The sequence below is a fragment of the Ascidiella aspersa genome, chromosome 7, assembly GCF_963924565.1.
Source record: "Ascidiella aspersa chromosome 7, kaAscAspe10.2, whole genome shotgun sequence".
NCBI lineage: Eukaryota > Metazoa > Chordata > Ascidiacea > Phlebobranchia > Ascidiidae > Ascidiella > Ascidiella aspersa.
In genome coordinates this window covers 4,129,643-4,145,273 of record NC_139453.1, presented here as the reverse complement: position 1 = coordinate 4,145,273, position 15,631 = coordinate 4,129,643, and the positions used below count along the sequence as shown (strand labels likewise).

The 15,631-nt window shown below is 39.1% G+C and overlaps 1 protein-coding gene across 1 annotated transcript; it reads left to right on the top strand.

Moving 5' to 3' along the window:
- The first annotated feature begins 5,377 nt into the window (after positions 1-5,377).
- Positions 5,378-15,112, top strand: LOC146137320 (NACHT, LRR and PYD domains-containing protein 12-like). The gene is made up of 5 exons (XM_083393860.1): positions 5,378-5,470; positions 6,945-7,128; positions 8,276-9,992; positions 13,534-13,686; positions 15,082-15,112. The coding sequence occupies exons 1-3, from the start codon at positions 5,378-5,380 to the stop codon at positions 9,922-9,924; spliced, it is 1,926 nt and encodes a 641-aa protein (XP_083249986.1). The 3' UTR covers positions 9,925-9,992; positions 13,534-13,686; positions 15,082-15,112.
- Positions 15,113-15,631: the final 519 nt, after the last annotated feature.

Genomic DNA, 15,631 nt, shown 5'->3' with positions numbered 1-15,631 from the left:
TGGGCTTAAGTGTCAGGCCCGCGTCGGCAAGTCGTTGTAGCACGCCCTCCAATAGCTCCAGATGTTCCTGAAAGGTACGCCCATACACAATGATGTCATCCAAATATGCGAGCACTCCTTGCCATTCTATGCCATTTAAAACAATACGCATTAGTCGCTTGAAACTAGCAGCGGAATTGCAAAGACCCATTGGCATCACATTGAATTCGAACAGACCCATATGGCTCGCGAAAGCGGTCTTTTCTCGGGAACTCTTATCCATAGGAATTTGCCAATACGCAAATTTTAAATCGAGTGTACTAAAATAAGATCGAGGCTTTCGTCTACTCGTGGTATAGGGTAGCTGTTTTTCTTTGTCACCTTATCAAGGCCCCGATAATCAATGCAAAAACGAGTTTCACCTGACTTTTTCCTCACAAGTACGGTCGGGCTCGACCATGGGGATGATGACGGACGTATAAGACCCTGGGTCTTCATCTCGTGGACGATTTCCTCCACTTTCTTCTTTTCAGGTGGTGCCATCCGACGAAAGGGTTGTCGTACTGGGCGAGCATCTCCGGTGTTAATCACATGCTCGGCGAGATCCATCCGTCCTATTTCTGTTGAGTGGGTCGCGAACGATCTGCGATATTGTTGCAGTAAGGCCTGAACCCGTGCGATCTCGCTTGTTGTAAGACCGCCACCAATTTCAATTGTTTTCTTCAGTTGGGTATACGGAGCTAACGCTCTGTTGGGTAGGACATGAAAAGTCCACGCATCCCTGGTCATTACAATAACATGTGTGTGTTAAGGACTCGACTTTGACACAAGTACCACTTTTAATACATGCGACATCCCCGGATGTTAGAATGGGCGAAAGTGTGGCAACGCGAGTGCCTTCAGGCAGCTAGATAACGTCGTCGGTCAAATTCGCTATTCGAGTCTGGACTAAACAGCCTTTAGTTGTCGCTAAATATGACCCAATCATTGCACCATATTTATTCATTATTTCTGGTCTCCCTTCAATAAGTACAGCATGGGTAGGTACTGGGCGACGTTCCGAATTATGAATAAAATAAGCTGGAAAACAAACCTCTGTGGTCGGTTGGATCAGGACTTTATCATCGAGAAAGACGTCTCGGCTTCCAAGCTTGAATGGCATATCGAGCAGAGGTACACTGCTGTTGTCGATTTTCAAGGTCTTGTTGCGGTAACAAACGGCGCACTCCTACGTTTCTAGGAAATCTATTCCAAGAATGCAATCGAATGAAATAGAATCACAAACGAAAACATTCATACGTAATTCTTTAGCAGCTACTGTAAGTTGTACTGGAAGTAAACCATCCATATTTAGTTTGTGGCCGTCAGCATTGGCGAATGACAGGGTCTCGGGGCACTTCGACAAGTTACGTTTAACTTTAGCCTTTAAACAGTTCATACTTTTTCCGTAATGATGGTAACTGCTGAACCCGTATCAACAAGGGCGCATACTGGCAGGTTCTCGATCATAATATTTATGAAGGAATGAGGCCTTTGACCAGATGCGATTTGTACGATAGGCTGTTTAGTTAAATCACCAAGGTCAAACCTGCTGACGTCCCTGTCCAGTTGTTGGTATTGGCCGGAGCGAAGGTCGGCTACCTCTTGTCGTAGATGGTCGATAGTTTCCATAAAATCACCCATTGGCGTTGGAATTCCATTTGGAAAGCTGCAAACGGGGTCTGCAGCGACACTCTCCGTCGTAGCATTACTGCTAATGTGGCCTACATCCTGTGAGGGTTGGCACGCAATGCTGGCGTGGACAGCCATCTTCGCAGATTTAGTGAAGTCGCGCTTTATTGACGCGTCCTTACTCATTGCAGTGGCGAGTGTTCTGTCGCTCAAGCCGCGCAGTAGAGCCAGATACAAAACCTCATTTTTTATAGGCTTGTCGCCGCCGTCTGGGTAAGCTTGTTCGCCAAGGGTTTGCAAACTATAAACGTATTCCCTTATGCTTTCTTTAACCATTTGACCCCTTTCTAGTAACTGGTCACGTTTATCATAGTCACATTTTTTGCCGTTGGCCGCTGAAGCAAGTTCAATTATAGCGCTAGACGATAGTTCGTACAGGCTACTTGCGCCATCACTAATATCAAACAAAAAATCACGGTCGAGACATGTCAATAATAAATGTCTCTTAACATCTTCATTGGCTGCGATGCTCTTACAATACGATTCAAAAACTGGTAAAATCGATTTAAAATTGTCGCCTGATCTATAAAAAGGCGGTGGCAACGTAAAAGACATGCTGCATGTAGCGCTTCTCCCCTCGGCTGTAGAGTCCTGGCGTGCTCGCCATTTTGTGACGCCAAACTAATCCAGAACTCTACTTAACGGCCTGCCGACTGCAAAGCGCTGCAACGCGTGTCTTTTACTTGTATTAAAATAAGCGACAGTAAAATGCTAAAACACTGAAACAACGAAAAGCGGCCAACGCCTAAAAAGGTGACTTAAACGTTAATTCCCAGGGTTTTCTACAATGCAATGAACTCAAGCTAGACCCCAAACGCGACTGCCCACATTAGATTTCGTGTACCCATTCACTACAACCAGAGAAAAAAGGTGTGCGTGTCAAACGAGGTGCCAACCGAAAACGTGATAAGATAAGAAATCAAGCGTGAAAGGTGAGGTGCAAAAGTGGAAAAGCGATATAATTTATGTGAGTGAGAAAGAAAGAGGAAAACGAAAACACGCTTTCAGACGATAAAACAGAGAAACAATAACACACATAGAAGATATAAATAATCGGTGCAACAATAGTAATTCATTATAACCGAAAAACCATAAATCATTTCGACGAATGTAGTAACGTTTGCTTCGCTCAGTACAAAACAAAGCCGAATATAAACAAATACCTTCCCATCATCAAGCTTTGTAATCACTAAATATATTCACTTAAATTAAAATAAGTGATATGTTAAATTTTGGAGAAACTAAGTGCATTGATTCGTTGATTAATGTCTGTATTTCTTAATAACGTGGAGAAGTAAAACAAGAAAAACACGTAGAAACAATGCTAAATATTTTAAAAGCATGGGGGCCACGAGGGTTGGGAGCCTTTTAAAGGGGACCACGAAGCATAAAAGGTTGACAACCACTGATTTAAGGTATAACGGCCATATTTAATTGCAATTTTACTAACTTAGAGATATACGATAAAATTCATCCAGCGTTAGATTTATTTTTTAATCATATTTTATATAACAGGCTAGCATCAGGGGGACTCGAACTTTTATCGCGATCGATGTTTTTTTGCAATATTGTCGTTGTATTGTATGTCGTCACATCTTTTGAAACACGATAACGCAATGTTTAATTTTTTCGCTTGACTATTTTATTTGCGCTCGACATCACAGCCTTACAACTGTGGAGTAAATGCCCTCACAACACGTTTGTCAAACTCAGCTCGTGCACGAGCAATTTGTTGTGTGCCCAATGAGAAAAGCCTCCTGAATTTACAGTTTAGCTCCAATTCAACCAATGAAACTCAATTTTTGTCGCGCTTTTAATATTTTCAAGTTGTCTCAACGATATTTCATTATAAAAGGCCCAATTGCGTTTCGTAGGGGGTGTAGGGCATAGGAAAATTGCCAAAGGGGCGCGGCTGATAAAAGGTAAAGAACCACTGGTCTATGCCATATACAGGTGGTTCTCAGCAGATGCTTTCATTTTTCTTTATCATTCTTTACGTTTAGATAACCATAAGGCGAAATAAGCTATGAACTATAATGCCGAAGAGAAAAACTCTGTTTACTGATGTTTTACTGCTACGCCAAAAGTATCCTTGTTTCAGAAAACGACGTATTAATTTCGAAGCTGAATGCATTACCTTTGGATGTGGCACGTTTTTCTTCAAAAGTAACAGTTCTACTTTCGTTTTACTTGCAGGCAAACAATGTCCTCTTTTTGGGTGCTGAAAATATGGTAGCCCTACATTTACTGAGCTTGGATTTGTCATAGATTTAGATGAAAACTATACACTTGGGCTCGCTGTGTTGTTAGGTCATATACCACAATTCATCATTAGAAAAGTACAAACTGAAAAGACATAGAGACGCAAGCATTTTGAACACAAAAACAAGTCGAAATCCTTTTTCAAACATCAAACACGACATTTCGCTAAGCAAAAGCAAAAATTTGATCAATTAATGAAGGCATTCTCTTATCAAACCTCTGTATGCATAACTAAAAATAGCTCATGTCCTTATGTCTCAAAGGCAGCCCATTTACTTTGGCAGTAACCGTTGTTAAACCGTGTTTAGAGGTAGCAGCACAAGAGATTCATGGAAGAGCTAAAGATGTGGCCAAAGTGCAAAAGCTAGCATTGTCCGATAATACGATGCAAAGGAGATGTTCAATGATTGCTGCATCACTAAAAAATATTCGCTTTCCAAACACAGAACGCAAGAAAATTTTAGATCACTTCTGTTTTGTCTTTCTACTGGCATAGACACTACTGCTTTAAGTATATTTTCAAAAGTAAACAATTACTTCTCCGAACATGCAGTAATGTGGTGCAAGTACAAGGCTGTATCCACCGACGGCGCCAGGCTATGGTCAAAGTGCGTAACGGGGTAGTTGCTCTCATAAAGCAAATCACAACGGAGGTTGTGTATATTTCAACAGGTAGACATGACCACCGTGCTATCTGAACTCCACTATATCGAAACTAAACAAACCGTCATTGCATTCCAAAAGGTATATTGTCAGGTCGCTTATAGATTTAATTTACGTTCAAATAATTCAGCATAGCTCGCTTTAAATGAAATAGCTTACAGCGCAGTAAAAACACGTGTTGCCAGTAAGGAGTGCATCGTTGACTGGATTGCAGTACAGTTCGGATACGACTAACGTCCAGGAAAAACGAATGCGTTGGGGATTAAAACTGGCCAGTTAACGAGCAGGATGCAGGGAAAGGAAAATGTGACAGAAAGACTTTAGCAGAATTTTAGCACACGCACAACGAACACAGTAAATAACAAATACAGACGCTGGCTCCTCTACAGTTGTATGTATTCACTGCATTTTACACCGCGAAGCATTGACAGCCAAAAAACTTGGCAATGAAGAAGAAAACTGCCAACTCGCGATTTCTAATGTCATTAAAATTATGACCACAATACTAAAAACAAAATCGTATCGCGCTTTTAATGAACTTGTCAGCGAAATGGAAGATGATGGGCGTCTTGTTTATTGTTCCAAAGTTAGGTGGCTCTCTCGTAGAAGAGTAATGGAAAGAGTGTGGAAACGGCGAGGGGAACTTGTTGTGTGGTTCAATGGATAAGACGACAATAGAGGTAATTTGTTTCAAGATATGTTTTGGCTAGCTAGGCTAGCTTATCTTGTTAACATATTCGATATGCTTAATGAGCTCAATACCACTTTACAAGGAAAAGGAATTGATGAATTCAAAGCTACCTCCAAAATCGCATCATTCAAGCAAAAGTTCAATGTTTGGAAAAATAAATTTCTAGTAACAACCTGAACAGTTTGAAAACCCTGCAGACCTTCGTGTCTGCATGTAAATGAAAAAAACAGAGAATAAGCTGGAGCGACGTATCATCAAGGCGGCGAGCTCTCATTTGCACACACTGCTCGAGAGGTTTGAAGCTTATTTTCCAAGTCATCAGGCAGCAGAAATAAAATCAGAGCTGTGGATTTTGAACCCCTTTGGCGAACAGCAGCCTCCGGGAACTTTAGATCATATTCTTGAAAAAGGCTTCCCATATGTTCTCTTTTAGGTGGATTTGTCTTCTTTTTTCAAAAAAAGTGAACGGTCCTCCGAGGACGCTCAAAAATGCCCAAATGTCCTCTTTTTTCTCATTTCGAGTTAGTTGCCTATACTTTAAACAGGACGCTTACGCAAGACGTATTTATTTCCAAAAAAATACTGCAGCCATGAAACATGCTAAATTGCTTGTTTAAAAAGGTTTTACAACAAATTACCCTACTAGCCCTACCTTCTTAATTGTTATTGCAAACATTGCGCCAAAAGAATTGCAACAGAACCTCACATGTAAAAACAGCTTCTCACATGTTTTGCACCTTTCTTTGCTTTGTTTTTGTAACTTTTGCCTCCAACTACTAAGGAACTGTAAAACATCATCAAAGTCAAAGATAACCATTTTACTTTCGTTTTACTTCATTTTTGGGTGCTGAAAATCTGGTAGCCCCATCTTAAAAACGATTTCCGTCAACAAGTGTTTTTGAATCGTGAAAAACACTCTGAATGCTTTTGTTCCCAATTGGGCTGAAATTTTCACAAATATTCAGCAGCAAACGAGTCATTAATCACGTACATTAATGACTGCTAATTATCTTTGTGTATAAATGGTCGTTGTTATTCTTGTGGTTGTTAATTAAGGTAAAGCCATTGAAGCATACGCTATCTATATTTATATCGGTGAAGGCTCACGGTTTTAATACACAAATACTTTCATTGTTATTTTACAAATAGGGGAAACTAAAGGGTGCAAACTTACTGTGCTTGTTTCGTGCGGATGAAACTTTTCCAAAAATAATGTGCGGACAGTTCTTTTAAAGATTGATAAGCGCTACACTAGGGAACAGTCATTCGTTTTCTGGCATGCGATACTAATGAGCCTGTATAGCACGGTTACCTTGGACATAATCTTTGTAGTTTTGCCATCAAAAATTTAAAATAACAATAAAAGAGAACTATTTTCTTATCTTAAAACCATCTTAAATTGGCTTTTAACTTTACACATTATATCTCTGTTTAATTACATTATTTATTTGGTCTTATCTTCAAAGCTGTTTTAGGTAAAACGCAGTTTCAAAAGTAAAATAAATCAAATATATTTGTTGTTTTAAGTAAAATAAATGCTAGAAATGACCCGAAACTATTTGTGTTAAAATGTTATATCGCAATTAAATTAAAATTGAACATCAACGTATTTATGCAGGGTGAAAATGCACCTCAGCTTCCACCAGCAAACAACCAGCCAACCAATGTCCTGCCCGTAAACATTGGTGACGTTTACGGTCATCAAGGTCCCATACAAAACCTCCATGGCGACGTTCATATATATGGCCAGCCTCAGGAACCTGGAGTGGCTTCCGACTCAACAGCGACCTCGTCTGACAACGGTTGGTGATAACATCGATTTAAAACTAATGACCAAGTGTGGGTTGCACTACAGTAGAGATTTCTTTGCGTGCAATAAACCCAGCCCTTAAACGCTACTATATTTCAAGTGGTTTATGATGGATTTCAAACACATTTAGTTTTGGTAGTGTTTCTTTAAGCTTGAAAGCGGCTACAATAGAGCAGTGTGCGTAGCCAGGTTGTATTTCATCGTGGTACGAATTAACGTTACTCGGCTATACGTTGATGACTTATCACGAATGCAAATTGATAAAACACAATCATACAACAATAGTTAGGCCTAAAATTATGATTCGTATTTGGCTTTAAATCGCCTTAGCAGCTAGACAGAAATGGTTACGTTGTTTGAAATATAAAAATTTTAAAATAGAATCCCAATTTTAAGCAATATAATAGTATCCCCATCTAAACAATATAATGGCATCCCTATTTTAATCTTTTTCCCGACAAAAAATAAGTGTTTTTTAACCGATTAGTGTCATTTAAGGGTTTTTGCATTTACCTATAATTAACGGCAAAATGTAAGTCATGGGGGAGGGGCATGGCTTCGTTTCATTTAAATTGTTATACGACGGCGTTCAATTAGTCCCATAATGATGGTAATGTCGTTTGCTAGAACGATTTTCAATATTGCTGATCCCAGTATAAGCCTTTTGCTTGTTAAAGAGTTCTTAAGTTGGAGATACATCAAAAGTGATTAGCGATTATACAATAAATAAAACAGTGTAGGTAACTTGGTATAGGCCCTAAAGCAAAATCAGTTGCTGACAAAATAACACACATTAATTTTGGAAATAAAAAAGCGTTTATACTGAGCAAAGCCAGCCTACGCTTACAGAAGGCATTTCTAGCTTATCGTTTGCTCGCGATTCGCGATGAAGTAACATAAACACGAGTCGTTAACCATTTACTAACTGTTCGGGCTGGGATAATCTAAGCGTGCAGAGCAAAATGTTACGCTAGTTTATCAAGGAAGTTGTACATTCATATGTGTTAGTTAACTCACATCTCAAAACAAAATGGTGAACCAATTGGGTGCATTAATATTGCGGACACCATTTAACTTTCATTCGTTTTATTCCTGCCTTGGTAGCGTCCATCTTTAAAGAATAGTTCATACCTTTTCAGCAGCATCATGGCAAGAAAAGTCTCAGGAAGCAGCTGATAAGGTCATCGGGACTCTACCAAGCAACCCAGTTCCTCTTGACATCATTCGGGATTCGCAAGCACCATTGGAGGAGTTTGGTTTAAAAGGACTGAAGCAACTCAGAGAAAAACAGGTCAACTCAACCACGCTTAAACTCAACCAACTATTTACTGCTGCAAAACAAGAAGCAATCGATAAAGCCAAAATTAAGAAATTTAGAAATAAAGCAGCAAATGACGATTACGTGGAGAGGCATGGCAACGTAGTCGGTATGACAGGAATAGCTGGAATTGGAAAAACTACAGCTATTATACAGACACTAACGGAGCTTGTAGATGAATTACCAGCAGATCAAAAGGGATATTGGCTTTTTAAAAACCTAAAGACTTTAGGTCTTAACAAAGAAATGGGTGTTCTAGAATTGCTGTCATCCAACCCAAACTGGAAACACACAAAGGAAATGGATGATCAAATACTGGAAAGACTTTCCATATCCAACAAGCTGTTTATCTTCCTGGATGGTTTGGACGAACCTAGGTTCAAAGATCTTGACTTGGATGCTCCAGTGATCGGATTGTACGATCGCGCAACGCCGATGGTCATTTTGCAAAACCTACTCCGTGGCGACATTCTTCCCAATGCTCACAAGCTGCTTACTTCACGACCGGGAGCTTTTCTCAAGCTACACCCAAGTTGCAAGCCCCACTTTGTAGTCAAGGTAATCGGCTTTAACGAACGCTCTCAAGATTTGTATTTTCAACAAATTTGCCCAAAGCAAGAAGATTATGAGAAGGTCACGAAGTCACTTGGTCAAAACCCACATGCAAAAGCTTTATGCTTTCTTCCTATATTTGCCAAAACCGTCGCTCCTTACATCATAAAGCATGGCACTAAAGATGGCACTTTTACGCTCACGGATGTGTTTGCGGCTTTTGTGTCCGATTGCATTCACTCCATTAAGTTTAAGGAACACCCCAGAATTTTGCGCAAACTTTCAGACCTGGCTTTACACGGAATGCTCGATGACAAGATCACATTCGACGAAGAAGACTTTGATGAAGTCGGACTTGATGCTGAAGGAATGGAGGACTTTCTCAACATGCAAGCTGTCTCCAGCGACCTCAACCTTCGTATACTGGAAGGGGAGAAAGTATTCTTCTTTATTCATCTTCTGTGGCAAGAATTTTTTGTATCACTCAAACTGTTGTTCGATACAGATCTGGCTACATTTTCTGGGCTGCTGCAAAGCATGGAAAGTAATACGTGGGAAATGGTTCTTCGGTTTCTTTTCGGGTTGCTAAACGCGGGACTCCACCGTAAGCTAAAGCCTATTTTTAAAATCTCTTCCAACGATGTTGCTAGCAAGAGAGGTTTGCTGAAAGGTCTGATCGATTCGCTTGGATCTCAACTTTTATCAAACGATGGCGAAAGCTTTAACACCAAATTGTTTAGGCTTTGCAGTTTGGCGCAGGAATCAAACGATAAAGAAATCACCGCGAAAGTGGCCGATACCTTCCCTGGAGAGCTTCGTATAGAGGGTGGAACGATCCTTCCCAGTGAAGTGTCAAGTCTCTGTCACGTGCTTCGAGCAACACAAAGAAAGCTGGTCATCAGCATCGGGGTTTCTTAAGTAGTGCCACATTTACCGGCAACGGTTTAGAAATGTTGATGGAGACTATGGCGAGAACCAAACACAAGGTTTGTGAAGTTTTACTGTTGTTTTAAGTTTTAATTTTTATTCACTATTTTCAAATAAATGCAATAAAGCAGCGGTAAACGCTAAACGAACCCTGCACCGTTTTGAAGCCACACAACATTTAACTTTCTGAAGCAGGAGTCGGTAACCTTTTTTAGTCGCGGACCTGACCAAAATTTAAAAAGGGCTCGGCGAGCCGTAATAAATATAAACTTAAAATTTTAGTAAAATGTTGAGTTTTGAGCGTTTTATTATAATAACTGTTAATCAGTGGCGACCTAGTTTTTTTTTAGTTGAAAATCAGCTTTTATCTAACACTAGACGAAATGCCCGGCGTTTCCCAGGTTAAATAGAATATTTATCAGTTAATCTTACTGGTTAAAAAATAATTACACCTACAATAACCATCATAATGTACGAAGTCTATACCTGAATTTAATCTGGTTAAACAAAATGTAACAATCCATCATACTTTGGCTCTTATACTTTAGCGCCCCTCCTGCCCTTTGCGAAGTGGGGCAAGAGGGGGGCAAAAGTGCCCTTTTCATAAAAAATGATATATTGCTTTCACAACGTTAAATATTATGCAACGGAAATCATAAAGGGGGTAGGGATTGAGCTACGGAATAATGCAAAAAAATTCGTAAAATGACATCCTTGACATTTGTTAAAACATTTTTGGTACCATTTTAAGCCAATCTAGAGGGCGTCGCTGCAAAAATTTTGCCGGGGGAATACCCCCGCACCCCCCAATATTTCGGCTCGCTACGCTCGCTTGCGGTCTATGTTGCCCTTACCAAAAAAGTCGCCACCCTTGCCCTGCAATCGCTCCGGCGTCCCTGTAAACACACAAACTTGGCTAAACACGTCTCGCATATATTTCGTAACGAAAACTTGTGAAATTAGACTTTTACGTGGTTAAACAAACTGCAAAAAGCTATAAACGTTTGCACTGCGTGTCACTAAATAGAAATCAAATCATGTCATATCGTGTGTCTAAAATCGGTTAACCTAATGCTTCCCCACAATCAGAGTAACACCCCACAGCCTGTGTAAAAGCGGTATTAATGTGAAAGCGGAATGGCGTGTTTAACTTTGTGACATACCTGCGTGGCTTTAAAGATCTAATGCTTTGTTGCCGTAAATTTCCAGTAAATTGTTCATTTGGTTTAAACAGTGTAAAGATGAAAAATTAACTTATAACCTAAAAAGCAGTTTTGTGTCTGAAATAGGTCACAAAAAATCACTAATTCACGTGTTACCAACATTGTATAAGCTGGCTGAAGCCGTATATTATAGCCGATAATTACAAAAAAATTGCGGTATTTACAACAAACAAATTGCAACGTTGTGTGTTTTTTTAAATGGAGCTACTAAACACGACTCGCATATTTTACCTAACGAAAACCCGTGACATATATCGATGGAAAATCGCTTAAAAAGTAGTAGCAGCAATAATTCAAATTGGCGAAATTCAAGCAAATACGTAAAACCCATACTGCATCCAACGAAAGAAAATCCTCTTTTAAAAGTAAATTTGCTTAAAGTTCAAACCGCTACAATAAACGCGATATAAACTTTTCCACATGAAACTTTATTTTACCAAGGCCATTTACTTCACGCAGGTTATTGCCTTATAAATGTGTGAAAAAGGTTTAACCCGTTTCGTCATAAGGTTCTGCAAGTCGCACGCCCGCTCTTTCAAGTTAACATGCAACGAACGTTGTGTGATGTTTTTGAAATGGTATAAAAATTGCTCACCCGTCACCGGTTTGCGACGGCGCTCGCTTGAGATGCGAGACTTTCTCTCATAGAAAGAAACAATTTTTTTCTGTCTGGGAGCACACGAGTTTCTTTCTATTTTACCGACTTGCCAGGCGACTCGCTTAAGAGGAGCAATAGGAGCCATACGTTTCTCTGTCTGTTTCCCTAAAACGCGAACATGCTGACCCACAAACTTTTCCATTTTATATATTAGATTTGAAAAAAGGACGGTAAAGCGTTTGCGCCAAGCGCGAAGTAAAGCTATTGTGCAAATATTTGATGTTCCCCGGGGGTAGCGAAAGGACGTGAGGTTCATCGAGTGTGCTGCCGCCGATAAACATAGTCTAATCATAACCAACAATAAAAGTGAAAAAAAAGATATGCGGAAAATTTAATCGTTAATCTATGATGTAATTTGAATAGGATATGATGTAATTTAAATAGAACCGTTAAAATGTCGATATAGTTTATTTTTATATTTAAATCACACAAGAACTATAGTGTGCAGCACCATAAAATACAATGAGACATACTAAGATAGCGTAACGTTCATTGTTGATAGTACTAGTTTATGTACTTCGCATTTTGGCCGAAAAAAATGCGCAAAAAGTGCGCAAAATTTTTACATTTATGTAGTTAAAATAGACAACAAATTCTGGCAACGGCCTTTTGCCAAGTTGTAAAAGAGGTGGAGGGTCGGATGAATTATATTGGCGGGGTTACCGAACCCTGCTCTTAAAAGGTACTTTAAACTTCTATCACCGCATGATGACAGTAGAGTGTCCCCGAGTTTTTTGACATTAGTGGACAACTTGTTTTTTCACAACGGTTTGATTTCCCGCTGTTCACCGAGAATTGATGGCACACATATTGCTGTAAAGTCGGCAAAAAATATTCATGGTCTGATGTCACGATGTTTAAATGGCGTTGTTATGCCGAAAAACAGACCGCCATTGCTCGCCTCTGAGATTAAACCGGTGAAATTAGAACAAATTACCAACGCGGTTTGTACAACTTTGTTGCGTAATAACATGCGCGACTTTAATTGAGTCTATTTAGCTAAAAACGCAAAACGCATTTTTTTTATTTTTTTTATTTTATACACTAATATTTTTCTGTTTTATTTTCTCATATAACCCTCTTAATTGGCGCGACAAATTACGTTTTTCAGTTTGTTATTGGACATTAGTGTTTGGGATGTTATACTCCGCACTCCCCAAACTCTTCGTAGTCACTGTCTTCCCTACAACGTTAAACGCTTCCACCCCCAGCAAGTATTTAAGTTTTTTAATTCAGTATCCAGATTTTATTATTTCGTTGATGATACTAACTGGAAACGTTTTAACGCGAGTTTCATGTTTAATGAGGAGATAATTAATTTACAAACACAAAATAAAAGTTTTAAATAAAACAAAGTTCAAGCAAGCGAATTTTAGGATCAATAACTGCAGTTTGAGTTTAAAACTGTTCGCATCTCACGCCTTAACAATGTGCGTACTCTACAGCCGAGTAACTCGGAAATTTAGTGAAATTGTTTTAGGCGCATAAATATTATGGCATTTTAACTTTAGGAACGACTCAATTAATTACAGTTTACAATAAAACGTCATATTGACACGCATTTTTTCTGCAGCGACTTTGCTTACACTTTTTAAACCACGTCATTGACTAAAGGTAGCCAACAATGGCGGACGAGGCAAACTTATCGGCGCATAAGTTTGAGAACCTCATCTATGTGGGACAGCGCTCAGTGCAACATATCTTGTTGTTATTTTGTAGATGGATGAAGTACGTGTGGAGACAACAGGAGCACGCGACTTCACTGCCTTGTCCACCTGCGTCCATAAGATAAACCGCCTTGTGTTGGACAATACGAAGGATCTGTCCGGTTTCGAAGTTCTTACTGAAGCAATCGCACGCAGAGAAACACCTGTAAGTAAACTTAGTACAACAATTGACATGGTTATGTCATAATGGTCATTATTGCGATGAGGCGGGCGCGATTATCCAAGCACACTATCGACAGTCAAGCGGATAGGGGAAGTCCCATGGGTGAAACGGGGACGTGTGAAATAGATAAGGGGCATCCCCGTGGGTCAACCATTGCACAGGGGAAAGCCCCAACAAGCATGGGTAGTGTTTGGGATGTTCGTAGTCACCATCCAGATTTTATTATTTCGTTGATGATACTAACTGGAAACGTTTAAACGCAAGTTTCGTGTTTAATGAGGGATAATTTTTTGTACCAATAAAAAGCAATTTAAAAAACAAAAAAAAACACAATAGAAGCAAACGAATTTCAGGTACATTAAACCACCGTTCGAGTTTTAAAACTGTAATTAGGAATTTTAGCAAAATAATTTTGAGCGCATAAATATATGGAATTTTAACTTTTACAACGACTCAATTAAGTACAGTTTAAAATAAAACGTTATAAGAGCGATCTATCCGGTTTCGAGGTTCTTATTGAAGCAATCGCACGCAAAGAAACCCCTGGAAGTCTTACGTGCAACAAGTGACAATTACATGGTTTTGTAATTACCGCCATTATAATTCGCCTAATTGTTAAGTTTATTGACTTTCAACTTAATTTCATTAAAAAATTAATTTTGTTTCTCCGTCATTCAGCGAATCTGATGATTGGTGTCCAGTAAGTTTACGAAGCCATGAAAGATACATACACATTTACTTGTCAATTCAACTGAATAAAAACGACATTTTTGAAAAGACAATTTGTGACGTTTTATGCAGATTTCACATTCCGTTACATAATACTCGATATTCGAACACGCTTCAAAAATCTGGAAAATCAAATTTTGTAAAATGACTGAACTGAATTATGAAATTCTTCGGTATATTTAGTCAATCCGAATATTACCGATTTCATTACCCCACCACCTGGTACAATACTCGACTGTCTTTCACCTAAAGATGCCCGATACAGCGGATTCGAACCGATATCAAGCTAAATAAGTCAAGTTCTTTTATTGATACGTAATGTTTTCCGGGTTAATCGGCACGAAATGAGTTAGCAATGGTAAACTAAGTCTATATTTTAATATGTTTCGTTGAAGAAATATATTTTAAATATAGAAATTATTGCGTAACTCGGACTATAATGATGAATCACGTGCCGTGTACGTTTGATGTGTTTATTTCTTTAGAGCAATTGGTCGCGCAAATATTTATCGAGTAGAATCTAAAATTAACATTTACGACGTTTTCCGGTTTACAATCCATTTGACCTCTGTCCGTATTTAGAAGTTTAAATAGGTTTTATTAGTAAGTTTAAAACCTCGTTAACACAGCAAACTATATTTTGTGTAGATGGAAGTATTATTCGTGGACTATTTGGGGTCACGTGAGTTGAGTTGCCTGGCAACAAGTGCAAGCAACATCAACAAGCTGAGGTTGTTTGATTGCGACACTGCTGGGTCAAATCTGCAAGCTCTAACTGACGCCATCTCAAGCAGAAACCATCCCGTATGTTTATGTTAGTTGTGATAAGTAAATACGTTAGCATTAACCGCACATGCGTGGGCCTCGACATAAATTAGGGGGATGGTGGGCAAAAAATATTTTTTACGAACTGTTTATATTAAACATACCGAGACATGTAGGTTTATCCTTAATACATCAGTGAGAATATAATACACGCTTCCATACAACTAAAGTCGGCACTTGTTTGTAAAGTCGGCACTTGTTTGCACAAAATTACCCTCTCTGATTTTGTCTAGTTAATAATTCAAACTGTTCTAACAGCCTTGTGCATATTGATAGATGTTTAAAACGGTCTACAAACAAACACTCAAAAATGTCAGCCGAAGAGGGGTTGGCCACCCGGGGCAAGGACTTTTGACAATTAATTGGAAGCAAT

Excerpts from the sequence above, each read along its gene's own strand:
- LOC146137320 (XM_083393860.1), top strand. The coding sequence starts at position 5,378 with ATGCTTAATGAGCTCAATACCACTTTACAAGGAAAAGGAATTGATGAA. Across the intron at positions 5,471-6,944 it reads CATTCAAGCAAAAGTTCAAT|GGTGAAAATGCACCTCAGCT; the intron begins GTTTGGAAAAAT and ends GTATTTATGCAG. Across the intron at positions 7,129-8,275 it reads AGCGACCTCGTCTGACAACG|CAGCATCATGGCAAGAAAAG; the intron begins GTTGGTGATAAC and ends ATACCTTTTCAG.